Source organism: Gilbertella persicaria (assembly GCF_025201335.1).
Source record: "Gilbertella persicaria strain CBS 190.32 chromosome Unknown B0P05scaffold_7, whole genome shotgun sequence".
Classification (NCBI taxonomy): domain Eukaryota; kingdom Fungi; phylum Mucoromycota; class Mucoromycetes; order Mucorales; family Choanephoraceae; genus Gilbertella; species Gilbertella persicaria.
Genome location: NW_026251968.1, coordinates 180,790 through 203,136, shown reverse-complemented (window position 1 = coordinate 203,136; position 22,347 = coordinate 180,790). Strand labels below are relative to the sequence as shown.

At 36.8% G+C, this 22,347-nt stretch overlaps 11 protein-coding genes across 11 annotated transcripts; 8 read left to right on the top strand and 3 right to left on the bottom strand.

Moving 5' to 3' along the window:
• The first annotated feature begins 1,739 nt into the window (after positions 1–1,739).
• B0P05DRAFT_529570 (uncharacterized protein) lies at positions 1,740–2,730 on the top strand. Its single transcript, XM_051576767.1, has 3 exons — positions 1,740–1,857; positions 1,903–2,463; positions 2,513–2,730. The coding sequence occupies exons 2-3, from the start codon at positions 2,214–2,216 to the stop codon at positions 2,575–2,577; spliced, it is 315 nt and encodes a 104-aa protein (XP_051437806.1). The 5' UTR covers positions 1,740–1,857; positions 1,903–2,213; the 3' UTR covers positions 2,578–2,730.
• Positions 2,731–3,868, top strand: B0P05DRAFT_529568 (cytosolic Fe-S cluster assembly factor NBP35). Its single transcript, XM_051576766.1, has 4 exons — positions 2,731–2,811; positions 2,860–2,953; positions 2,996–3,775; positions 3,827–3,868. Exons 1-4 carry the CDS (start codon positions 2,758–2,760, stop codon positions 3,850–3,852), a joined length of 954 nt encoding a protein of 317 aa, XP_051437805.1. The 5' UTR covers positions 2,731–2,757; the 3' UTR covers positions 3,853–3,868.
• Positions 3,869–3,947: 79 nt separating this feature from the next.
• B0P05DRAFT_584371 (peptidase family C78-domain-containing protein) lies at positions 3,948–5,241 on the bottom strand (the record flags this gene model as incomplete). The annotated part of the gene is made up of 5 exons (XM_051582342.1): positions 3,948–4,618; positions 4,662–4,904; positions 4,954–5,071; positions 5,126–5,163; positions 5,217–5,241. The coding sequence occupies 5 exons, from the start codon at positions 5,239–5,241 to the stop codon at positions 3,948–3,950; spliced, it is 1,095 nt and encodes a 364-aa protein (XP_051437804.1).
• Positions 5,242–5,574: 333 nt separating this feature from the next.
• Positions 5,575–7,871, top strand: B0P05DRAFT_594497 (HAUS augmin-like complex subunit 6 N-terminus-domain-containing protein; the record flags this gene model as incomplete). The annotated part of the gene is made up of 2 exons (XM_051583079.1): positions 5,575–5,968; positions 6,029–7,871. 2 exons carry the CDS (start codon positions 5,575–5,577, stop codon positions 7,852–7,854), a joined length of 2,220 nt encoding a protein of 739 aa, XP_051437803.1. The 3' UTR covers positions 7,855–7,871.
• A 607-nt stretch (positions 7,872–8,478) lies between these two features.
• On the top strand, positions 8,479–10,130 carry B0P05DRAFT_529561 (zinc-ribbon-domain-containing protein). Its single transcript, XM_051576765.1, has 5 exons — positions 8,479–8,886; positions 8,933–9,019; positions 9,077–9,204; positions 9,249–9,582; positions 9,629–10,130. The coding sequence occupies exons 1-5, from the start codon at positions 8,623–8,625 to the stop codon at positions 10,115–10,117; spliced, it is 1,302 nt and encodes a 433-aa protein (XP_051437802.1). The 5' UTR covers positions 8,479–8,622; the 3' UTR covers positions 10,118–10,130.
• A 106-nt stretch (positions 10,131–10,236) lies between these two features.
• Positions 10,237–12,180, bottom strand: B0P05DRAFT_584367 (transcriptional repressor TCF25-domain-containing protein; the record flags this gene model as incomplete). The annotated part of the gene is made up of 5 exons (XM_051582341.1): positions 10,237–11,234; positions 11,286–11,722; positions 11,766–11,875; positions 11,948–12,016; positions 12,064–12,180. The coding sequence occupies 5 exons, from the start codon at positions 12,178–12,180 to the stop codon at positions 10,237–10,239; spliced, it is 1,731 nt and encodes a 576-aa protein (XP_051437801.1).
• Position 12,181: 1 nt separating this feature from the next.
• On the bottom strand, positions 12,182–13,313 carry B0P05DRAFT_529550 (GRASP55/65 PDZ-like domain-containing protein). The gene is made up of 6 exons (XM_051576764.1): positions 13,169–13,313; positions 13,049–13,129; positions 12,903–13,002; positions 12,788–12,850; positions 12,505–12,743; positions 12,182–12,461 (listed from the first exon to the last, which is right to left on the bottom strand). The coding sequence occupies exons 1-6, from the start codon at positions 13,220–13,222 to the stop codon at positions 12,231–12,233; spliced, it is 768 nt and encodes a 255-aa protein (XP_051437800.1). The 5' UTR covers positions 13,223–13,313; the 3' UTR covers positions 12,182–12,230.
• Positions 13,264–14,032, top strand: B0P05DRAFT_529546 (uncharacterized protein). The gene is made up of 3 exons (XM_051576763.1): positions 13,264–13,536; positions 13,584–13,725; positions 13,783–14,032. The coding sequence occupies exons 1-3, from the start codon at positions 13,300–13,302 to the stop codon at positions 13,938–13,940; spliced, it is 537 nt and encodes a 178-aa protein (XP_051437799.1). The 5' UTR covers positions 13,264–13,299; the 3' UTR covers positions 13,941–14,032.
• A 140-nt stretch (positions 14,033–14,172) lies between these two features.
• B0P05DRAFT_577673 (magnesium transporter) lies at positions 14,173–15,253 on the top strand (the record flags this gene model as incomplete). The annotated part of the gene is made up of 4 exons (XM_051581800.1): positions 14,173–14,425; positions 14,477–14,672; positions 14,726–14,918; positions 14,966–15,253. 4 exons carry the CDS (start codon positions 14,173–14,175, stop codon positions 15,251–15,253), a joined length of 930 nt encoding a protein of 309 aa, XP_051437798.1.
• Positions 15,254–16,682: 1,429 nt separating this feature from the next.
• B0P05DRAFT_594491 (chitin synthase-domain-containing protein) lies at positions 16,683–21,145 on the top strand. Its single transcript, XM_051583078.1, has 3 exons — positions 16,683–16,877; positions 16,925–17,452; positions 17,522–21,145. Exons 1-3 carry the CDS (start codon positions 16,745–16,747, stop codon positions 21,106–21,108), a joined length of 4,248 nt encoding a protein of 1,415 aa, XP_051437797.1. The 5' UTR covers positions 16,683–16,744; the 3' UTR covers positions 21,109–21,145.
• Positions 21,146–21,169: 24 nt separating this feature from the next.
• Positions 21,170–21,937, top strand: B0P05DRAFT_529532 (uncharacterized protein). The gene is made up of 5 exons (XM_051576762.1): positions 21,170–21,278; positions 21,328–21,471; positions 21,529–21,552; positions 21,600–21,694; positions 21,744–21,937. The coding sequence occupies exons 1-5, from the start codon at positions 21,197–21,199 to the stop codon at positions 21,867–21,869; spliced, it is 471 nt and encodes a 156-aa protein (XP_051437796.1). The 5' UTR covers positions 21,170–21,196; the 3' UTR covers positions 21,870–21,937.
• The last annotated feature ends 410 nt before the right edge of the window (positions 21,938–22,347 follow it).

Here is a 22,347-nt window from a genome sequence, read left to right as displayed (position 1 = left end):
CTGGAGTTTAAATAACTTACGCCTGTAAGCTGAAAGAACAAGCCGAACGATCTATTGAGTGCCTATGACTTATGTTGTAGGGTAAGTCTAGCATGAAGCTACGGTTTACTTTGAACATATTGGACAACCAGACTCTCCTTTCACAAGACGTTCATGGTATATCATGTCCAAAGTCACTCTCTTTAGCCTCAAAAGTGTCATATGTTATAGTATATCTTGTTCTCACATTTATTGCGCATCATAAAGTGCTAGAGTGCCCATTTACTAGTTAATATATATCATAATGGGCTTATTTTGTACTAATTACAGTGGGCAACGAACTTTGATTACATATTTGAAGGTGATGCCCAAATAAACTCGCTTTTTTCATCTTAGCAAACTCGCTTTCTTTTTCTCAAAAATACCTAAACTTGGTCTTATCTGATTTCGATTGGGTCATTCCAAAATTTCCTGATCGAGTTTTGTTTTTCATCTTCACGGACCTCCGTGGATTCCCCATCGGTCAAAAAATAAATTTTACCCAACAGCCATGCCAATGGCAACATTCGATTTCTGGACCCAATGTTTTAAATGAAAAGAGGAGCTATTTTAATAGTGTGATTATCGAGTAATGGCCTATCAAAGATTGGCGTGTTAAAGTTGTGTTTTGGGCTTTTTTTGAGCATTTTTGCTCTAGAGGTCATACAAAATGTGATACAAATAAGCTCAAAGAGAATCATATGTCATATAGAGTGCTAAAAACATAAAAGAACAGAAAAATAGGTCTCTCCTAATGCAAATGTGGGGGGGGGGTAAATGGACAAGGACATACTGTATGGCAGTGTGCGAAGATTGAAAATGGAAGGCATCAACCTTTCATCGAGCAGCCAATAGAAATTATTAGGGCAGACTTGTCAAGCCCTCGATTCTGAAAAAAAAAAGGATCAATTCATGTTTATTTTTCAATTAGTGCAAAAAAAAAGAAACGAGTATGGTTAATACGATATGGCAGAATAGAAACACAAACAAGGAAATGATAAGTCAAAATATAAAATCAAAGAGTGATACTATCTGGATAAGAATGGTCCCAATAAAAGCTTTTTCTTTTGTACCTTGCACGAACTTAAAGGGAAGTATTGGGCCAGAAACTTGACTATGCTGCAATGATACATTGCAATTTTGTATATTACACAATCAATACGTAAAAAATATCATCATCATTGGATGAAGTGGGCCAATAATCTTACAAGATACATTGTCTGTTCAGTTCTTTGCACCTCCACTGGGCTTTGGAACTTCTGAATTCGAGGTAAATAGAGATCAATTGAGTTTCTAAAACTCTAAAAGGTCCGTTTTTCGACCAAAGCCTCACTATGGATATAAGTTTTAGACCTCTAAAAAGAGCACTTCATCGTTTTTTTAGAGGGTATACTGACAAACAACCAGACAATGGTAAGGTTTTCGTCAGGTGAATGCACTTCTATCGATCTGAAGGTTATGCTATAGTAAATCATTACATTAGATCTCTTGAGTTGGTACTGTATGACTTAACACAGTATGAGTAAAATTAGGTACGAATGTATATTTGATTTAAATGCAGAGATATATTAGATGGAGTTGGTTTAACCATTGTTCAAAATACAAGTATACCATAAATATGCCTACAACAAAAAAAAGTATGTTTGATCCATGAAAACCCAAGCTACATCTTGATTGGCTTATGCAATTTTCCTTATAAAATGACGCTGCATTTTTTTTTCTTTTTATTTATTTATTCTTTGCTTGCATCATGGATAATAAGCTTTTATCTCGACTTGACTTATTAGCAGACAACACACTTCCTATTGTATTTGAAAGAAACCGACTAAAAGAACTCAAGTAAATATACTTTCATTCTTTATTGTCTCTCATATTTATTTCTAGGTTAAATGTCGACAAATATGAAGCCAATGTTAACAAAAACTTGACTCAGTTACGAGAAGGCATTCAGGTACTTGAACAACAACTTTCCGAACAAGAACAAACAGGTGCCAAGTAAGGATGAACTAGATGGAAACTGTCTATTGACCTAATGTAGAAACACAAAGTCAGATGAAGACAAATTGATTCAGTTACAAGTCAAAGTAGACAAACTGGACGCTTTGTTTGGGCTAAAAGAAGCATCGGATGCTCGCAAGATCTTGTTGGGCGATAAGAGAGGTAAAAATACCAGTGTCAAATTTACTTCAATCGATATGGACGATGTGGAAAATGGACAAATTCTTCAATTACAACAACGTATTATCGATGACCAAGATCAAGACTTGGATCACTTGTCAGAAACTATACGTCGTCAACGAGAACTAGGGTTGTTGATTGGTGATGAGTTGGAGACACATGCACAACTGATTGATGAGACAGAAGACATGGTGGATCGTACTGATGAGAGATTAAGGCAAGCCAGAAAGAAACTAGATTATGTCAATAGGAAAATTAAGGACAATAGTAAGTAATATACAGCACAAACCTGTTTTTAAATTGATGATAACGATAGAATCTGTTTGTATTGTGATTGCATTGATCATTGTATTCTTTATTCTGGTTGGTCTGTTTCGATAGATAGATTGTCAAGTGGGCTATATAAGAATAAAGCATCCATGTCCTTGTACAAGCAAAAGAAAACCGATATGCTTTGTATAGATTGACAATCATGCTAATACAGCAGGACTTTTAAAACTTTTTGAAGTGTCCGAAAATTGATTATAAATCCATCTTTTTTTTCTTTCTTTTCATTAAACAATGACAAACAATACACAAGCGCCCATTCCGGACAATGCAAACGAACATTGCCCTGTAAGTCATTTGTTTATGACAAGACGGTACTTATAGACACTTGGATAGGGTCCCGAAAGTGAAAAGGCAGGTCAATCAGACGCATGTGCAGGTTGTCCCAATCAAGCCATCTGCGCAACAGCACCCAAAGGTCCTGATCCAGGTATTTTCTTCATTCTATATAGATTTTTACTCATCCAACTAGATATTTCTGTTATTGCTGATCGTTTATCGGGTGTTAAGCACAAGATCCTTGTCTTGTCAGGCAAAGGTGGTGTTGGTAAATCCAGCTTTACTTCCCAATTAGCCTTTGCACTCTCTGGAGATCAAGATATTGAAGTAGGTGTGATGGACATTGATATCTGTGGTCCTTCTATTCCTACCATTATGGGTGTCGTAGATGAACAGATCCATCAAAGCAACAGTGGATGGCAACCTGTGTATGTGCAAGATAATTTGGCTGTCATGTCTATTGGATTTATGCTGCCTGATAAAGACGATGCTGTGATTTGGCGAGGACCTAAAAAGAATGGGCTGATTAAACAGTTCCTAAGAGATGTCGAATGGGGTTCTTTAGATTATTTGATTGTAGATACACCACCCGGTACTTCAGACGAACATTTATCGTTGGCTTCCTTTTTAAAAGAAAGTGGCATAGATGGCGCAGTGATTATTACAACACCTCAAGAAGTGGCACTACAAGATGTCCGTAAAGAGATTGATTTCTGTAAAAAAGCAAAGATTCCTATTTTAGGATTAGTCGAGAATATGTCTGGATTTGTATGTCCCAGTTGTCATGGTGAATCTGTCATTTTCCCTCCCACAACAGGTGGTGCACAAGCATTAGCAGATGAATTTGGTATTCCGTTGCTAGGCAAGATTCCTTTGGATCCTCGAGTCGCCAAGAGTTGTGATATGGGTTTATCCTTTTTAGATGAATATCCTGATTCACCCGCTTGTGCAGCTTATGAAGACATTATAGAATGTAAGTCTTTATAGTATTTATAACATGCTTCTCATTATGATTTATATATAGCATTAAGAGACCGAGTAGAGAAATAAATCACTTTTTTTTTATTAGTTATTTACAGAATGCGAAAATAAATGCGAAATAATGAAATGGTGTGTATGTGAAATGCGTTTGAAAGGATATAATATTACATGACAGTTAAACTAGTGACATTTTTCATAGACTCTCTTTCTTGCTCACTTAAAAGAAAGCCTCTTGTTGGATCCCAAGCCATTTTACCATCTTGATAATTGACTTGACCCAACACTAAGATTTGGTATTGTTTGTGTTTACCAATTGATTTGTCATCCACACGAAATGGTTTGAGTAAATTGGAAGGTAATCGGTTATTCTTGAATCGACTTAGAAATCGTTTTCCTATATGAGGTGTAGTATCTTCATGACTTAGGATATCAATCTCTTCTTCTTCTTCTTCTTCAGTTTCGCTTTCTTGCTTACTGTGTCGATATGAACGAAGCATTCTTCTGCCAGGATCAAACATGATCAAATTACGTTTACCAGACTTTAATAGTTCAATACCAACTACTGTTCTACTGTGTCCTTGATGTTGTAAATAAAGTGGAGGGTGATCTGTGATATAGACTGTCTTGTTTGTCTGTTTAATATTTGTGCTGAAATACGATTGAATCCAGTCCATTAGTTGATGATGTAAATGATTAGGACCTGGTTGATGGAAATCAATGATAGTAGATCGAATGCCTAAATAAGCAAATAGTGTATACACTTCAGTTGTACCAATCCACTTGCGGGTCTTGAATACACGATGATCCAATTGAGCAGCACCAAGAGTGTCAAACCCTATAATTTGTTAAAAATAAAGGCATTCAAACGATTGTTTTACCTTCTTTCCAGGCTTGTTCAATTAAGAGTTGAATACCATGAATATCAAGTACATGTCTTAAAATAGGTTCTCCATCTTGTTGCTGTTGTTCTAAATAGCTCATCAACATTTGGCAATTGCGATATCCACATCCCCAACCCAAATCCATAAATCCAGTAGACAAATGGTCTGTAGCAGGACTACAAAGGTAAGCAGAGAGAGTGTCTCTTTTTTTAAAATTGGGTTCTAAACGAGGAATAATGCCTTTTGATTGGTAAGCACACTGTAAAAAAAAAATTTTTTTTTTTCTTACCAGAAGTTCTACTGTCTTGATTTAAGATGGGTATTTTATTCCAGAATTCAGTATCTGTATGAAATGAAGGCTTTTGTTTTTTATGTTGATCATTGGCATCGGTGGTTGAATCTTTGCGCTATATTGAATGAGTTAACTTATACTACGCTTTTCTTTTTTTTTTTTTTTGTACCTTGAGTAAATTGGCTTTAACTTTGTCTGAGCCTTTTACTATTTTAATAAGTAAATATATATATATATATGTATTTGAGGTCTATTTTTACCTTGTGCAGTCATTGTTTGTGTCATAGTAGCTGCTATTTTCCTTCTATCTCGGTTAGAAAGAAAATGAAAAAAAAAAAAGATGGCTAATAGTCAGAAAAAAAAAGGCTAGTTTTTCTTATTATTTTTTTTGATTTACAGCTACCAAATAAAAAGTGATGATTGTATCCTTTTTTTAGTTGTTCATACAAGCATGAAAAACGCGTGTTATAAAAAGAGGCGTTTTTAATGCACGCGTTCTAAGCGAATGATGTGACGTTGGCATTTTCTCTTTTTTTTTTTTTTTTTTTTTATTTCCTGGCGTTTAATTTTCTTTTTTTATTGTTTTGTTTTTTGTTCTGCATACTAAACGCGTTGAACATGACATACATTTCTATTCTCCTCGAGAATTTAAAATGGTTAAGTTTCGAAAGTGATACTGTGGTGTTGGACAAACAATTATTTACTCGTTCTTTGGTAAATAATCGTGCATTTGAAGCCATCAGTCATTACTTGTTCTCTTGTCTTGATACACATCGTACCAACAAAGACTTTCGAGGTTGTTGGCCTGCTCGTGATGCCTCTTCAAGTCTTAAATATCGTCAAGTAGCCTATAAATGGCTCAATGACCTTCGTTTTAAAAGTGAATTTCTTCTTCAAGTATCTGTCAGAAAAAGTACTCTTCAAAACTGCCAAGGCCTTGATATGGAACGTCTTATGATGGCTTTCTCTTCTGCTGTACTTGAACTTGCGTTAAAAACCAAAGAAAATACAAGTAAGCAACAAAAATCTGAAGGCGCAGCTGGACTCACTTTTTTTTTTTTTTTTTTTTTAGATGTTGTTGCTATTCACACTTTGGACCCCAAAGCTGTTCAAAAGCGTGTGAATGAAATCGCTGATACTTTTTCTGAACTAGAAAAAGAATATGCAAAAACGCATCGAATCAAGCCCAGCTCTTTACGCGAAAAGACGCCTTCTCAAGGTTCATCAAGCAAGTCTTCTTCTGGTTTATTCCAAAGAAATAACAACACTTCTCAAACAGATAAAAAGCCTCATCTTGTTCGTCGTCTCTCTCAAAAGCTGGCTCAAAAGTCTAGCTTTGTTCGTCGTCTTTCTGCTAAATTGACCACACAAACGACTCAAGATGAAAATACGCCTTCTTCCAGCAAGGGAAAGCAACCCATGACTTCTATTGTAAATAATACATCATGTGAAAATACCAATCAAATGGCTTATCAACCTGTTTGTCCTCCATTCACAAACAAGTTTACTCTTTGTACCAGCACCAATCAAACATCCAATACAGATACCAAATCACATGTAAATACTCACTATCAACATACTACTTCAACCAATCAACGCGCTGCATCTCAAAAAGCTACTTATGAAAAGAGCAAGTCTACTCAAGACAACAAGCCTTATTCATCTGTCTATAACACTCAAGCAAAGAGCAAGTCTCCTATTACTTATGAAGAAAGCAAGTCCCCTATTACTTATGAAGAAAGCAAGTCTCCTATGACTCAAGCAAAAGGCAAGCCTTCTGTTAACTCCACTGAAGCATACAAGCCTTATTCACCTGTCTATAACACTCAAGCAAAGAGCAAGTCTCCTATTTATTCCACTGAAGCATACAAGCCTTATTCACCTGTCTATAACACTCAAGCAAAGAGCAAGTCTCCTATTTATTCCACTGAAGCATACAAGCCTTATTCACCTGCCTATAATACCTATCAAAAGAGCAAGTCTCCTGTCTATAATACCTATTCAAAGAGCAAGTCTCCTATCAGTTATCAAAACATCAAGTCTCCTGTTCAAGACAACAAGTCCTATTCACCTATTATTTATTATGCTCAAGACCAACCCAAGTCTCCTGTTGTCTACTCCGCCCAAGCACAGACCTTGTCGCAACGCGCTGAGTCTTATCAAGAGCAGCCAATCATATCACCCTATCATACTTCCATCAGTCAACATTCATCTTCATATACGCGTCATCAAAGTACATCCATCACAGACTATTCTATCCCCAAGTCTCCTTTCAGCTATGGTCCTCCTCTTCCTGCTCAGGTCTCAAGAGAAGCCAGTCAATCGCCCTGCTTTATTCCTTCATCTTCAAGCCGTGTTGCGCGTTACTCACCTTATTCTACTGTGAGACCTAATCAAGACAAACCTTCTCGTGCCTCTTTGTCACCTTCTTCATCAAGCTCATTATCTGACAAAGCAACCCCACCTCCACCTTCTTCTTTAAACGGCATCAAGTCTTCTTTACTCTTGACTCAGAAATTCACGCCTGCTGCTGTTCGCCAACGCGTGCGTGATATTCTCTCAAGTCCTGTGATTGAAACTCAACTCTCTATTTTACCTCCTATCACTCATGAAGAAAACATGCCTGTCTCTTTACCAAGACTCTCTTGTTTAATCACTCCTCCTCCTCCTAAGAGGCAATTGGAAGATGACGATGATGACGAATTACCCAATCAACGCAGGCGTATTCTTTCTCCCTTAGAAACTGAAACTGGTACACCTTATACCAACAGATCTGCTTCTTCTGTCTTTAATGACTTGGAGTCTGTAGCTTCCATTCGTAATGAAAGACCACCATGGCAGCCTATTCAACATGAAACTAGGTTATTTGATATTGATTATTACACTCCATTTCGTTAAATAAATAACTTTATTATTCTTCATCTTCAGGATCAGCACCGAATTGCTTATAGTCAATCTTTTTCCCTCTTGTTCTTCTTCCGCCTGGAATAATCAGACTTGTATCCAAGGTTTCTAATTCGTTTTCTATGGTTCTTTAGTCAATTGAACATGTATGGCTTTCTATACCTGACACATCGCTTTTGTCTTCTTCTTCAGAGACTTCATCGTCACTATCCTTCTTTTTCTTTTTCAATGGCTTCTTGCTTTTCTTTAATTGCTTTTTAGGCTTCACTTCTTCTTCTTCTTCTTCTTCTTCTTCAGAGACACCTAATTCAATTAGACGAGATAGGATCGACTGATATACTTACTGTCTTCTTCTTCATCACTGAATTCTGGTTTCTTTTGCTTCTTGATAGCAGAACTAGATTATTGAATACCATGTCAACTTTATAAAATACGATACCTCTTGGACTTCTTTACAACAGGTTCTTCATAACTACCTTGTTCTTCAGAAAGTTTACGCTTATTAGCCAATGCTTCAAGCTTTGAACGACGATCAGACATGGTTAAGAAAAAAAGAGAAAAATGACGCGTTTAAACAGTCCAATGTTAAAAAATAAAAAGAAATTTGTATCCTCTCTTTCTCTGGATGAAAGGATAGTAAAGAAAACTAAATAAAGCATGCCACTCTGTATTCATTTCATTGACTCAATGTTCTTCTTTTTATTGCTTCTCTTTGGTCATAATGAATATTTGATTGGTTATGGCATAATATAGAAAATAAGCATGTACATTTCCTGCAAATTCTTTTTTTTTTCTTTCCTTTTTTTTTTCTTGATAATGAATCGAGATAGCTTACAACCATCTGAAAGTGATATAGACAATGACCCTATGCATGACAATGAAGAGGATTGGCAAGATGCGGAATCAACTCAACCGACTCAAAAAGAACTAGAAAACCAGATTATCAATGAAACAGAACTACGACGTCAAATCAAAGCTATTCAACTCACCAACTTGACACCTCAGGAAAAAGCAAAAAAAATACAGGCAAGTACACCTCATCAAAAGACATTCAAACTTATAGAGTCCATAGTATCTAATGTCTCATGGCAAGACAGAACCATCACAAGCTAGTTCAAGTAAGGATCCTGTCGATCATGGCTATTGTAAATCCTATCATGTAAGTCTTGTCTATACCTACCTGTGATTGACACACACACACACACACACACATTAGAATGAAGAAGAGGATGTGTTGGGCTGTAAACATTATCGACGTAACTGTAAATTACAAGCCAATTGTTGTCAAAAACTAGCCAGTTGTCGTTTCTGTCATGACGATGTAGAAGACCATACGATTGTTCGGTAATGAGACAAAGCACAAAACAAAGACTAACAAGGTCTTATAGAAGTGACACCAAGAACATGTTGTGTATGTTTTGTTTAAAACTTCAACCAGCAGCACAATCATGTATGCATTGTGGAGAACAAATGGCTCGTTATTATTGTGATCAATGTAAATTATGGGATGATGACCCAAAGAAGTCCATCTACCACTGTGATGATTGTGGTATTTGTCGACAAGGAAAAGGACTAGGCGAAGATTTCTTTCATTGCAAGAAATGTAATATTTGTCTCAGTATTTCAATGAAACAGCATAAATGTATTGAACGCAACTTGGAAAGCGATTGTCCTATTTGTGGTGAATACATGTTTACCAGTACTTCCACTGTCATTTTTATGGTAAAGTATATACAGAATAATGGGCTCATTCAATGCTTTCTTTTAGCCTTGTGGACATTGTATCCATAAACACTGTTACACTGCTTATATTCAAACATCTTATCAATGCCCTACTTGTCTCAAATCTTTAGGCGATATGTCTGAATACTTTAATCGACTCGACAAAGACCTGGAAAGACAACCTATGCCTGCTGAGTACGAAAAGTACATTTCACACATCTTTTGTAATGACTGTGAACAAAAGACACCTGCAAAATACCATTTCTTTTATCATAAATGTGGCCATTGTGGTAGTTTCAATACAACTGTACTCAAGACAGAGAACACAGAAGAAACAAAACGAACACAACCGACCACATCCACAGAAGTGTTTGGATTGGCTTCTTCTCATAATTCAGACCAAGAGCAATTAATGCAAGCACAAACAGCAGGTAATTCAACCAATGCATTCTTGGGCCATCGACCTCCTCCTCCTCCTTCTGCCTCTAGTTCATCTTCAAGAAGAAGATCTGGAGCTGAATCCAATGAAGGATAAAATAAATGTTTATTCGTATCTTTCGTATGCTTCTGCTAAAGCTCTTTGTAAATCCAAGTCTTCTTCTTCTTCTGATCTATAACGTCTATAAGAAATCATGATCATGCATAAATACACACTTACATCTCTTCATCATCCGTAGGAAATGCACCAGGTGCTTGATCTGCTCTTTGTTCTCTTAATTGCTCTAGTTCAGTCATGACTTGTCGAATATGTTCCTGATCAGCAGCAGGCATTCTATGTTGACCCAATAAGTTTCTTAGCATGGCCATCAATCCTCCTGCATCTGTAGGTAAACCACCCATCATAGGATTAGTTCGCATACGATCATCTAAATCATACTGTGTGGTACTGTCTGAAGGTGGAAGAGGGTCATACATCTGATAGCTTTGTGAAGTGACACTGGAAGGCAAATAACCCATCAAAGACTGTTGATCCATCAAGACAATATAACGAGACATACTGAGTGGCATAGTGTCCTTTTGTTGACACATCAATTTGAGTTGGACTCGATGGGGTTGTACATCGACAACCCTGTTGGCCTTAAGCCAGCCAAGTACTTCAGGTTCTTTCCACATATCATATGTACGTTCCACATAAGCCAATTGAATCATGTCCATATAAGGATTGGGCACCATCGTCAAGGGTTGACTGGGCTCACCTAATTTCTCTAATAAGCGACAGTAGACAAAAGGGAACTTGTGAATGGCTTCTTGTAACGTCTTGCTGCTCTCTTCTTGACCTAATTTGAATTGAGCATAAGCAGCTGAATAAGCAAAGTTAGGCATGTTCTTTAGATCCACAGGGTAAAGATCACCCGCTGTCTTGTATTCAGACACCATCTTGAGAATATAATCATAGTCTCGAGAAGAAAGAGCATGATAGTCAAGCGACAACAAAGCACCTAAAGGGTCTGTATCAGGATCCAGGCTAAACAAGAGCTTATTGAACTCAAATGCAGTCTTCCAGCATCCACGGCGTGTCAAGAATTGAATGTGTCGAAAGACAGCCAAAAAGAAAGACCGGTTTTCAGATCGTTGATAAGCCAATCTGACAGTGCCTGAACTAAGCGAGAACTGAGGATGAAGTGCTCTTTCACAAGCATACAAGGCCCGTTCTAACATCAGTCATGAGATATACATGTAATCCATCCTTTATGCTTGCTTACCAATCAAATCGCCTGCTGTAGTCCAGTCTCCACTATGCTTTGCAATTTCAGACAATTGAAGTAAACTATCGACATGATAAGGATGTCTTCTCATCAAGAACATCAATGCTTCAGGGCTGTGGGTTGACACAGCACTCAAGAATTCAAGTTGGACATCTTGGTATTGTTCACCATGTCGAAAAGCATAAAACGATACATTGTCTTTTGTCTCTACAAGTTCCATAGAGAGTCCATTACGTTTATAAGGTGGCCAATCACTCTTGGGTGTTGTGAATTTAGATTTCTTGAGGACTCTGCCTTGTACTGTGCGTTCATTATTGACGACATGAGAGCCAAACAATCGCTTCATTTCTGCTTCTGCATCCAAGTATCGATAATTCACAGCAAGTAAGTTATGATGAACACGATGTGGTGTTTGTGAAGGTGTATTTGCAGCACTAGACGTATTCAATAAAAGGCTATCAAGTCTAGCTTACTTACTTGAGTTTGAGATCCTTTAATACTTTGTCTAGTTCTTTCATACTGATCTCTTCTGTTGCATGTGTGGGCTCATGGTTCTTTTTGTTCTTTTTCTTTTTGGATTTCTTGGACTGTCGATAGTATAAGATAAAGGAGGGGAAACACTATGGTCTACTTGCCTTTTCATTTGAGGGTTTTTTGACAGGCACAGGCATGGGCTCCTGTTCCTCTTCTTCTTCTTCGTCTTCTTCTTCGTCTTCGTCTCCACCCAACTAATAATGACATAAGTCTTCAATACAGTATGTCGCGTTTATGTTACCAAATCAAAAGGATTAAACTTTTTGACAGGCTTTATTTGTTCTTCTTCATCACTGTTGGTCTCTGGAGCGAGATCAATCTCTTCTTTTTGAAGTCTTCTTAATGCGCGAGAAGACATGGTAAAGAATTTTAATAAAGAAAAAAAAAACAAAAAAAAAAAGTCGGATTTTATTCTTGAGGTGAAGGAGGAAGCGTGGTTTGTTGTGCTTCTTGTAACACTTGTTCTTGTGTAGGTGCCATGTCGGGTGCATTGAATATCGTATCACTATAGTTAACATCTTCATTCTGTTCTTCTGCTTGTTTCTTCTTTTTTCGAGGAATACGATGCAACAGTCCATAACCCACATCACAACCCAATGATCCATTACCTCCCCATTCATGATTAGGCACAATAATACACTATGGCAAAGATAAATGAAGCTATCTTACATACCCGACTTACTTCTCGGCAACTATCCCATTCTGAATTGTACAGATACAATCGAAGTGGTTTACTTAGATAGTCTTCCACAAGACGATAGAAATCATCTTCGCTTCTTAATGTCATGTGTGGACTGCCTATGATATAATCAGAAAAGGGAATAATGCCAGCCATTTCAGCGGGTGAATTAGGCGACACGTCCAATACGTGCCATACATTTTCACCCGCCTTTTCAAAAGAACAAAATCGAATGGAGCAGCCTATGAATGCATGAGTGATTGAGGATAGATATTTTTTTTTCTACCTATCAAACTCTTTTCATGAGGATCGTTAGGATGCCAGTCTCTGTTGGGTATCAATGTGATCTCTAGAGGAGTTGTTGTTGTGTAAGATAATGATGCGTATAATGGTATGTTTACCTCGAAATGACTGTTCTTTACTTGAATAAATACCCATAGGCAAAGGCTTCCCTTCATATTCTTGTAATGTCTTGAGTAATGTTTGACTATCTCCATTACTCTATTTGCTACATCAATATCGCAACATGACTTTTTGATGTACTTGCCAATGGAATCCCATTGATATTCACAATGTAATCAAAAAATTGTTCAATCCCTGCTTGATAGGCAGGTGAATTCTCCTTGACCTATTTCTAAGTTAATGTTCTTTACCATCTAGGCATTACCTTGAGTACATGAAAACCATATTGTCCTTGTTCAGAGCTTTGTGCTCCTCCCATTATAAACTATTGAAAAAAAAAAATACAGTTCAAAAACGCGCTTTTTTTCTTTTTTTATTATTATTATTAAATAAATTATGCAACTGCTATTGTTATTGTTATGGATAGCATGTATACAGGCTAATACAGAAAAAGCCATTCTTCATGTCAACCAAGTTCCATCCATACCATGTCAGTCTAACTCACATGTGTTATTATCTCCACCTTTTACGCAAATACAACAGAGTTTGATTCCTTCATCAAAAGCGATTTATGTACTTGATCATCTAGAGTATGGATCAAAGTATGAGATTAGAATATCTTATCCTGCTATTGTAAGTCTATATCTATCTATGCGTATCCCCTTATTGTAAAGATATAGACACCTGCTGATTTTGATATTCACATACTGAATGGCTGTCAACAACAAGATGGCATAGCCTATCTCATCCAAATATCAGCCAATTATACAGGCATATCTACCTTGCAAGGAATAGCATCACATCCAATTACATTCCACCTTGGTAAAAAAAAAAAAAAAAATCTATACTTTTATACATACTCTCACACATACTGTTTAGTTTTAGAGACACTCTATCTTGGCTTCTTATTTTATCAGGTCTATCGAATCGTCATGACTATTCTATTCATGTTGTTGATTGGTTATTTTATCTTACCTTTCATTCGACAACGCATTGTGAAGATAGTAAAAGATGATGCATTCACAAAGCAAAGCTAAGTCGATATGTCACATGATCTTGATCCAATCATCCATACAATGTCTTACCGCATAAAAAAATAAAAAAAGGCGAAAATTAATTTACCCGTTTCTTTCTTTCATTTTTTTTTTTTATTTTTCTCCTCCTTTAAATATGTTGATAGATAACACGCATACAGATATAGCTTATACCAAACAATTCTGGATAGGCATAGGTGTGTCTGTATTAACCAATTTGGTTCAATCATTTGCGATGGCATTTCAAAGAAAATCACATTTAGAGAATGACAATTATCCAATCCAAGACAGAAAACATGCATTCAAAAGACCTTTATGGGTGATTAGTTTTGCAACATTCTTGACAGCCAATATTATAGGCTCCATTTTCTCTATTGGCTATCTTCCTATTGTCATTCTGGCTCCGATAAGTGCGATGGGTCTAGTATTAAATGCGGTGGCAGCCAAGATAGTGCTGGGTGATCCATTTAGACGAAATACAGTGTTTGGTAATCCGTCTGACACAAACACTTTTTTTTTTTTTTTAATCGATTGACTAGGCACACTCCTGATTGTGATGGGTGCATTGCTCGTGGGATTATTCGGCATCATACCAGAACCAGACCATGACATAGACGACTTGATTCGATTATATAAAAAGCCAGGCTTTATTGTTTATTTCAGTATCCTCGAATGTGTGATTATCACTGGATTACTGATAACGCATTATTTTGAACGCTATTATTACCTGATGGAGTCAGCTGCTATTCCCCCACACACTTGGGCAAAATGTTGGGACAACATGTCAGTATGGGCGACTTGAGAAAATACGTGGGCATCAGCTACGGTGTCTTGTCAGGCAACATTAGTTCTCAGTCCATCTTGTTTGCCAAGAGTGGACTGGAATTAGTCATCTTGTCTGTTGTATCTGATAAAAATCAGTTGCAATATGCACTGACTTATGTCTTGTTAGTCATGATGGCATTGACAGCCATCTTACAGGTAACAAAGAGAAGAATACAGAGAGCGATAGTAACACAAATACATAGTTATATTACTTAAATAAGGGATTACAGTTGTGTGATACAGTCATTATGATTCCGCTGTCGTCATGTACCTTTAATGTGTCTTGTTTGTTTAATGGCTTAGTATATTATGATCAATGGCCTCGTATTGTTTGGTGGCATTTACTGTTTGTCATGCTGGGTGTGGCTATCACTATTTCAGGTGTCTTGCTTATTTCTTGGAAACCAACAGCTGAATTAATACAAGAACCCTTGGCGGTGGAAGAACAGCAAGCTTTATTGGGTCCTAAAAAGACCTTGGATGTGGCATGAGCCATAAGTCGTGTGTGTGTGTATCATAGAGAAGCTATCAACAATGACGATTGAAATAAAGATGGCGTAAGTACATAGAGAGTCTAAATTTTTATGTTCGTCATATGATGACAAAAGGGAATGACGCTATCATTTGATTTCATGAGCCAATCTCCAGAGGCAGAGTCTGATTTAGCTTATAGCCCATTGAATGAATTTATCACAAAAACCATAATGTCAGCTGTTTATCATGCGCATGCTTCTTTTGATTCCAATTGGAGATTGGAGGCAGTGATGACGGAGATTGTTTTTTTTTTTTTTTGACTTGAAGCTATTCATCATACAGAGAGGCTATATGTGAAGATTGAAAAGGAAATGAGGTTATTAAAAAAAAATTGAGGTTTTGCTAAAGACGCAGTTATTGGGTTTTGGTGCAGTGATAGAAGTTGCAGATATCTACGTTCTGAGTCTAATGACATAAGAAATACAACTACTTTACTGCCAAAATATGGAGCAAAGAGACAAAAATATTTATGAAGTTTTTCGCTCATCATTCATTATTTCTGTAGTACAATTTACAAACAAACACATTCACCAAAAACTAGAGCATTCGACACACATTTTAAGTATTCAGACTTGCTGGTAGCTATATTTTTCGTCTTTTAGCGTCAAAAAGAAGTCCAAAGAGTTATCAGGTTGATGATTTTCATGAGTAATACCCTTTGGATCAGAGTGATTTTTGGCCATTTTTTACAAGTCTCTTTTTTTGGTCCAAATCAGCTCTAGAGGTATTGTAGGTATTTGAAGCATTTATATGAGCATAAACAGGTTCTATGCTACCTTTATATGTTCCAAAAAAAAAAAGAAGATCTGTATGGATTGTTGTCTTTTTTTCATTAAGTAGTTCATATACTACCGAACCGCTTGTTCACATGCAAATAGTTTATCAAATTAAAAATAGAAAAAGGAATGTTTGTTTATGAAAAATGTCAAAGTGTCGAGGAAATTTATTTTAAGTTTATGGTATCCAGTTATCCTTACATTAACTCTTTTAGAAAGTTCTTTTTTTTTTTAGGTAAAAATGTGGAGTTATGTAAGTCTCATCTATATTAAAAAATCAAGAGCTTTTAATAGAGGTGTATTTTTTGAAATTCACTCTCAATTTGCTTTACTAGTCTCATAGTTCTCGAAGGTTTAAATAAGTGCCTTTTTTTTTTTTTAGGAAGATCAGAAAATGTCTACAACTAGATATTCAAGCATCATATCACTATATAATACATGTATAATGCTATAAGGAAGTGCAATTCATGTCTTTGCTTAAGAAAGCATAATAAAATATATGCTTATTTACACTCTCTTTGTTGTACATACCTTTTGCAAAAAAGGAGTGTCAATAAGGGGTATCTTTTTTTGATTTCCGAAATGCAGTATTGCGTTCTTGATTAATTTTCTCTTTTTTCTCTCAGAGTTCCTTTTATATAATTCTATGTTGGAGCAGGCTAGTTTTAGTCTATGAGTGTTAACGACTACTCATATTCTTACCGTCCAACCTGTAGACGACTTGTTTGGCTTTCTCTTTCTCGACTTTTAACACTACTTGTACCTGATTTTGTTCTTCATCATGTAGGAGGCATGACATCTCCAGGTAAATAACGTATATATGTATATGTGTTTATTCATTTTCACTACTAGCCATGCGTATAGCTTGGCGTGAGAAGATAGCACTCTTGTTTCTTTTTCTTTTATCATCTGCATTTTTTTGTTTTTGGCTGGAATATGTATCAATGTATTTTTGTGATCCTGAAAGAATATATGATTATGATCTTGTCTTTTCAAATGACTCAAAGTTCTCGGCTATTAATGGCAAAGTGGTTGATTGGCGACATGTATCCAATAACCCAATGGTTGACTTTGTCAATAATTATTCTCATCATGATTTATCAGCCAATTTTCCCAGATTTATGATGCTGAGTCGTACGACAACCAATACGCCTTATTCGGATAGTATCATCAATGACTGCGTGTATTATCAAAATAGAGCATCTGCTGCTGATGCTTGGTTAAACTATCTTCTCTCAATTGATGATGGTTATGTTTATGACAAGGCAAGCAAGACGCTTTTAGAATGTCCTGTACCAAACCATCCTAATATAACTGGTGCACCCTGTTTTTATAGTTCAGATTATAACTCTCTCTTTTATGATTTGCCGATAAAAGGAGGTAAAAAAAAAAAAAAAAAAAAAAAAAGACCATAGACTATTTTGATGAATTTATTGACATATCAAATAGATATTCAGTATGATCCATCAGTAGTTCAATCGTCTTATAATGCATTACCTTCAGCAACAAACTATACCAGACAAGCCTATGTGATTTTAGACGGATATGTACTTGATGTAACAGCCTATTTAAGAGGTGCAACCACAGTCATTCCTATCTCCTCAACTGTCAGTTCTCGGTCTTTTGCACTTGATCGTATGTTCTTGCCTCTTGATCTTACCATCTTTCTATACATCAATCTTGGAAAAGATATTTCTGATTACTTTGATGGCAACGTAACAGAAAGCCCGACTCTTTATCGACAATGCCTTGTTCATTTGTTTAAGAAGGGTATTGTACCTTCGCATGTTTCTTCTGGCTGTGCCCAAATCAATCCTGCTCTTTGGGCTACGATGGGTGCAGGTCTTGTTTATTTCATCATTAGAGCTAGTCTTACTTATATTTCCCGGGTCTCTTTTGTTCAACGGTTCTTGTTTTCACCTATACCAGAAAACACTTCGGTCACACTTTATCACCAATGGCCATATACAGTACTTTTAGTCCCCTGTTTTGCTGAATCGTTTGATACGCTCAAGATGACAGTCGATAGCTTATCTCGATCCACCTATGAAGATAGTAAAAAATTATTGTTGTTTGTCTGTGATGGTATCACAACTAGTGCTCAAGAACAAAAACACACGCATGATCTATTACTTGAATATTTAGGCTACAGTTGTAAAGATGATCCACTTTGCCATCCATACACTTCACTTGGACAGAACAAAAAGAAAATCAACCATGCCCGTGTTTATTCTGGGTTCTATGAGACTGGTCGTAACCGTGTGCCTTATTTGATAATTGTCAAAATTGGTCAACCTCAAGAAGAAACAGACTATTATCAAAGCCATATGTCTACAGCGCCACCAGGAAATCGAGGCAAGCGCGATTCAATTGTGCTGGTTCTTGGCTTCTTTGAGCGTTGTATGAACTTGGCCAACAATCGACTTACACCTTTAGAATATGAAATCTTTAATCAGTGTTACAATGTGCTTGGTATTGATCCTAGGCAGCTAAAGTATATGATGGTGACAGATGCAGATATCCAGGTTCAGAGTGATGTTGTGCAGAAACTAGTATCACGCTTAGAGGGAGACAAACGCATGCTGGCTGTCAGTGGGCATGTACGTCCTGCAAACCCCGAGCAAAATTTGATTACCATGCTACAGATATTTCCAGTCTATTTATCATTCTATTCAGGATTAGCTTATGAAGCTTGTATGCGTAGTGTCATGACGATTACTGGAGGTCTTGTTATGTACAAACTCTGGACCGAAAACAAGCCTCAACCATTAGACGATAAGTCCATCAAGAGATACAAACTATCAAAGCAACAAAATCCTCGAAGACCTTCTCCTATCAGCAAATGGCCAAAAATCAGTGATGAGATTATTGTGACAAATCCATTCAGTGGTAGCCGAACAAGCTCATTGACGAATGATACAGTGACGACGATCACTACTATTACAACCACTGCTACAAATCGACATCCATCGCAAAGACAACGAGTACATTCAAAAGGTTTGAGTAGTTTTGAGAGTACCCAGCGCTCTTCTACTAGACCGGAATCTCGGCTCTCATTATCACCTAGTCTTGATGTACAGTTGTGTTGTGCCCATCCCACAGTTTTGCGTAGTCTTGCAGTACTTCAAGCCGATACCATGCATATGCAAAATGTACTATTGTTAGGTGAAGAAAGAGTGCTATCCCTTGTCTTGTTGAAATCGCATCCTAATCATCGACTGGGGTTCGAGCCTGAAGCAATTGGTTATGCTACTTTGCCTACCAGCTTGTTTTCTTTACAAGGTCAACAGATCCGACGTCTTCGGTCTGCTTTTCATACACAATTGGAAATTCAACGCATCGCATGGCAATTGGGCTTTACGTATTGGCTCTTGTCTACCACAGAACTTATTGATATAGTGTTTTCCATGCCAGTTATTCTCTACTTGTACAACATTTTTGGCCGATCTTTAGAGAAACTAGGCTTGTCGTATTTTATTATTGCCTGTTCATTCTTGGGTCTTGCCGTACTTCATATCATATTTTTTTTACTTCGACGTCAATTTAGGTATGTCCTGTGGTTCATGTTGTATTGTGTGATTTCTTTGCCATTGTTCCATGTATATTTTCCTCTGTTGGCTATCTGGCAAAGCAATTACTCTGAATATTGGTATGATGTTTGGCCAACAGCAGCTGGTCGCCGTTCTCGCCTCCATGGTCTTGTTGACCACACAGTGACCCAAAAACCACAAAATAACCAAGCAGTTCTTCCCGAAAAACTTCCCAAGGATACAATTCCTTCTCAAAAGACATCCAGACAAAGTGCATATGCCTTACAAAAGCCTCTAGGTGAGCATGGAGAAGAAGCTGTACCAAGAATGCGATTAAGCGAATATGAAGTATTTGAAGCAAAGCGGTTGCATCAAGCCGCAGAAGCTGCATTGGATTCCAAATTTGCTGATTTTACTGGATTTGCTCATGAAGGACTCAATGAGTCTCAGTTGGTAGAATCCCTGGTCACTTCGCCTCCATTAGCTCAAGTGAGAGAAGGAGTGCATTCAACTCGAAATATAGGAAACTATCGCCCTTCAAGTGTTGAACTGTATGACTTTAAACATCGATACCCAAACAACAGGTTCGACGATAAACCTGATTCACCTATATCCAATCCTAGTCCTCGTGTAGAACAAGAAAACCCATTTGACGATAGTTATTCTATTATTGTTAGGGATTATTCTGAGGAAAACAACCGTGCTCGACATCAGCATCGTCCAACATATTCCCAATCCTCCTATCTTACAAATAGCAGTGACAATTACTATGCTCTAAAACAAAATACATTTCATCATAATCTTGATTTGGACGGTATTGCTACTTTACCAACAAGTCTTAATAGCAGTGGATTTGCAAAGACGCCAAACACCGAATCGCTTTTAGTAGACGAGATCTTACAGGCAGATCAAGCAGAAGAAGCTTATGCTCAAGACGACCGTACTTCTACACTATCTATCTCATCCAATACTTTCTCTATTCGTTCGCCTGAAGATCATAATTCGTCTACTTTTGTACCACGGCATCGAATAGGAAACTATGATTCTAAAGCATCATTTCCTGAAGACCACCTTCATGAAGGCCGACATCGTGCTGTGCATAACCTGACTACTTTACAACAACATGGTTCTCACGCCAAACTTCGACAGCAGTTTGAAAATCATGCAACAATGCGCATGAACTTGATGCTCAAGCCTAAAAAGCCCAAAAAAATACCAGCTATGCCATCTTCTAGTTCGCTTTCTCGACATTATTATGAAACGCCTAAATCTAACTTGATTACAAACGATATGAATTTAGCTCAGGTACAAGGAACAATCAAAGCTGAAATTCACGATTATTTACAGGTGGTGGATTTAGAATCAACAACAAGAGCTCAAGTAAAAGCACACTTGATTGAGCATTTTGGTCCTCAACGAATTAATGAAAATGATGAAGAGCTTATGAATTTTGTGAATATTTGTATTGAAGAGATTACATTTTCGTTTTTAAATCCCATTGAATAAATGAATAAATGGCTGTCACGTATTCGGGAAAATCATATTGTTTCTTTTTCTTTCTTTGTAATATATCCAAAAAAAAAAAAAAAAAAAAATGGCAGAGGAAATATTAAATAATGTCATTTTCTCAGGATTCTTGTTAGTATTAGCTGGTTTTTCGCTTGCTCTTCAGTCCGGTAATATTTGAATAAACAGCTTGAGAGCATTCGATTTATATTTTGGCAGGGTGTAATGCTACCTTGAGTAGATACAGTAGTCGATCTTTTTCTACTGTAGTTTCATTTACGCTTGGATTATTGTGTTGTTTGATTTTTTTTGGGATTGATATAGGATCCTTGGGCACACCTTTACCTAATGATAAAGTGAAAAGTAAGAGATCATGTTTGTTTACCAAATGATTGAGTCTCCGTTTATTTTCTGGAATAGGTGCACCTGGATATGCATGGATTGGTAAATAAAGATGTATTTTATGGACTGATTTACTTAGAAAATATTAGGTGGTCTATGTGGATTTTTTTATGTTGCTTCCAATATTTTTGCAGTGCCTCGACTAGGTGTGGGTGCCTCTTTAGCATTATTTGTTTGCTCACAAGTAAGGAGTTTCTTTCAAAAAGAAAAATAACAGGTTATGGTTCTTATAGATGATTGTGGCATGTATGATAGATAACTGGGGCCTTGTAGGAGTTGCTGTTAGACCGTATACCACTTGGAGAATCTTGGCTTCTTTAGGCGCTGTGTTTTGTGTGGGTGTCATCACTAAATATTAACAAATAAAGTAAAGCTTGTGTCACAATTCAGACGTTGAGTTCAGTACAAAAATAAGATAAGGTAGGCTCTGTCCTTACTCTGGGTTAATATATATTTCTAAGGCGAACAACTTACTATCAATCAGCAAGTCTTACATGTCAATTAGTCTTTTTCACTCGATGTTCTCAGCTTTTTCTACGCCACTGTTGAAAACAAAAATGTTTATTTCCTTCAGTTTCCTTCAGTAATCCATAGTTTTCGAGTTAATTACTTAGAACGAACGACAGCATAATCCATAGGCATCACATTAGCATCTTCGTCCACTCTTATACCTACTCTAAACAGCGACCTCATTTGCACAAATGCATTGAAAAGATGATAGTTTATTTTTAAAGTTTGCGTTGTTTGTCATAAATTCCATACCTGTTATGAATACCAATATCCTGTGATTCGAAATTTACGCGTTGGTTCTTGAATAATTACCTGAGAAGAAAAGTG

Bases quoted from the DNA above. Each gene is read 5' to 3' on its own strand.
- B0P05DRAFT_529532 (XM_051576762.1), top strand. From the start codon at position 21,197: ATGGCAGAGGAAATATTAAATAATGTCATTTTCTCAGGATTCTTGTTA. The intron at 21,279-21,327 runs GTAATATTTGAA...ATATTTTGGCAG, and splicing joins TTCGCTTGCTCTTCAGTCCG to GGTGTAATGCTACCTTGAGT. The intron at 21,472-21,528 runs GTAAGAGATCAT...TTTCTGGAATAG, and splicing joins ACCTAATGATAAAGTGAAAA to GTGCACCTGGATATGCATGG.
- B0P05DRAFT_529570 (XM_051576767.1), top strand. From the start codon at position 2,214: ATGGACGATGTGGAAAATGGACAAATTCTTCAATTACAACAACGTATT. The intron at 2,464-2,512 runs GTAAGTAATATA...TGATAACGATAG, and splicing joins TAGGAAAATTAAGGACAATA to AATCTGTTTGTATTGTGATT.
- B0P05DRAFT_529568 (XM_051576766.1), top strand. From the start codon at position 2,758: ATGACAAACAATACACAAGCGCCCATTCCGGACAATGCAAACGAACAT. The intron at 2,812-2,859 runs GTAAGTCATTTG...ACACTTGGATAG, and splicing joins ATGCAAACGAACATTGCCCT to GGTCCCGAAAGTGAAAAGGC. The intron at 3,776-3,826 runs GTAAGTCTTTAT...ATTTATATATAG, and splicing joins TTATGAAGACATTATAGAAT to CATTAAGAGACCGAGTAGAG.
- B0P05DRAFT_529546 (XM_051576763.1), top strand. From the start codon at position 13,300: ATGCAACTGCTATTGTTATTGTTATGGATAGCATGTATACAGGCTAAT. The intron at 13,537-13,583 runs GTAAGTCTATAT...GTAAAGATATAG, and splicing joins GAATATCTTATCCTGCTATT to ACACCTGCTGATTTTGATAT. The intron at 13,726-13,782 runs GTAAAAAAAAAA...CATACTGTTTAG, and splicing joins TCCAATTACATTCCACCTTG to TTTTAGAGACACTCTATCTT.
- B0P05DRAFT_529550 (XM_051576764.1), bottom strand. From the start codon at position 13,222: ATGGGAGGAGCACAAAGCTCTGAACAAGGACAATATGGTTTTCATGTA. The intron at 13,130-13,168 runs GTAATGCCTAGA...ACTTAGAAATAG, and splicing joins ATGGTTTTCATGTACTCAAG to GTCAAGGAGAATTCACCTGC. The intron at 12,462-12,504 runs GTAAGTCGGGTA...TCTTTGCCATAG, and splicing joins AATGGGATAGTTGCCGAGAA to TGTATTATTGTGCCTAATCA.
- B0P05DRAFT_529561 (XM_051576765.1), top strand. From the start codon at position 8,623: ATGTACATTTCCTGCAAATTCTTTTTTTTTTCTTTCCTTTTTTTTTTC. The intron at 8,887-8,932 runs GCAAGTACACCT...TAGAGTCCATAG, and splicing joins AAAAAGCAAAAAAAATACAG to TATCTAATGTCTCATGGCAA. The intron at 9,020-9,076 runs GTAAGTCTTGTC...CACACACATTAG, and splicing joins GCTATTGTAAATCCTATCAT to AATGAAGAAGAGGATGTGTT.
- B0P05DRAFT_594491 (XM_051583078.1), top strand. From the start codon at position 16,745: ATGAGTGTTAACGACTACTCATATTCTTACCGTCCAACCTGTAGACGA. The intron at 16,878-16,924 runs GTAAATAACGTA...TTTCACTACTAG, and splicing joins AGGAGGCATGACATCTCCAG to CCATGCGTATAGCTTGGCGT. The intron at 17,453-17,521 runs GTAAAAAAAAAA...CATATCAAATAG, and splicing joins TGATTTGCCGATAAAAGGAG to ATATTCAGTATGATCCATCA.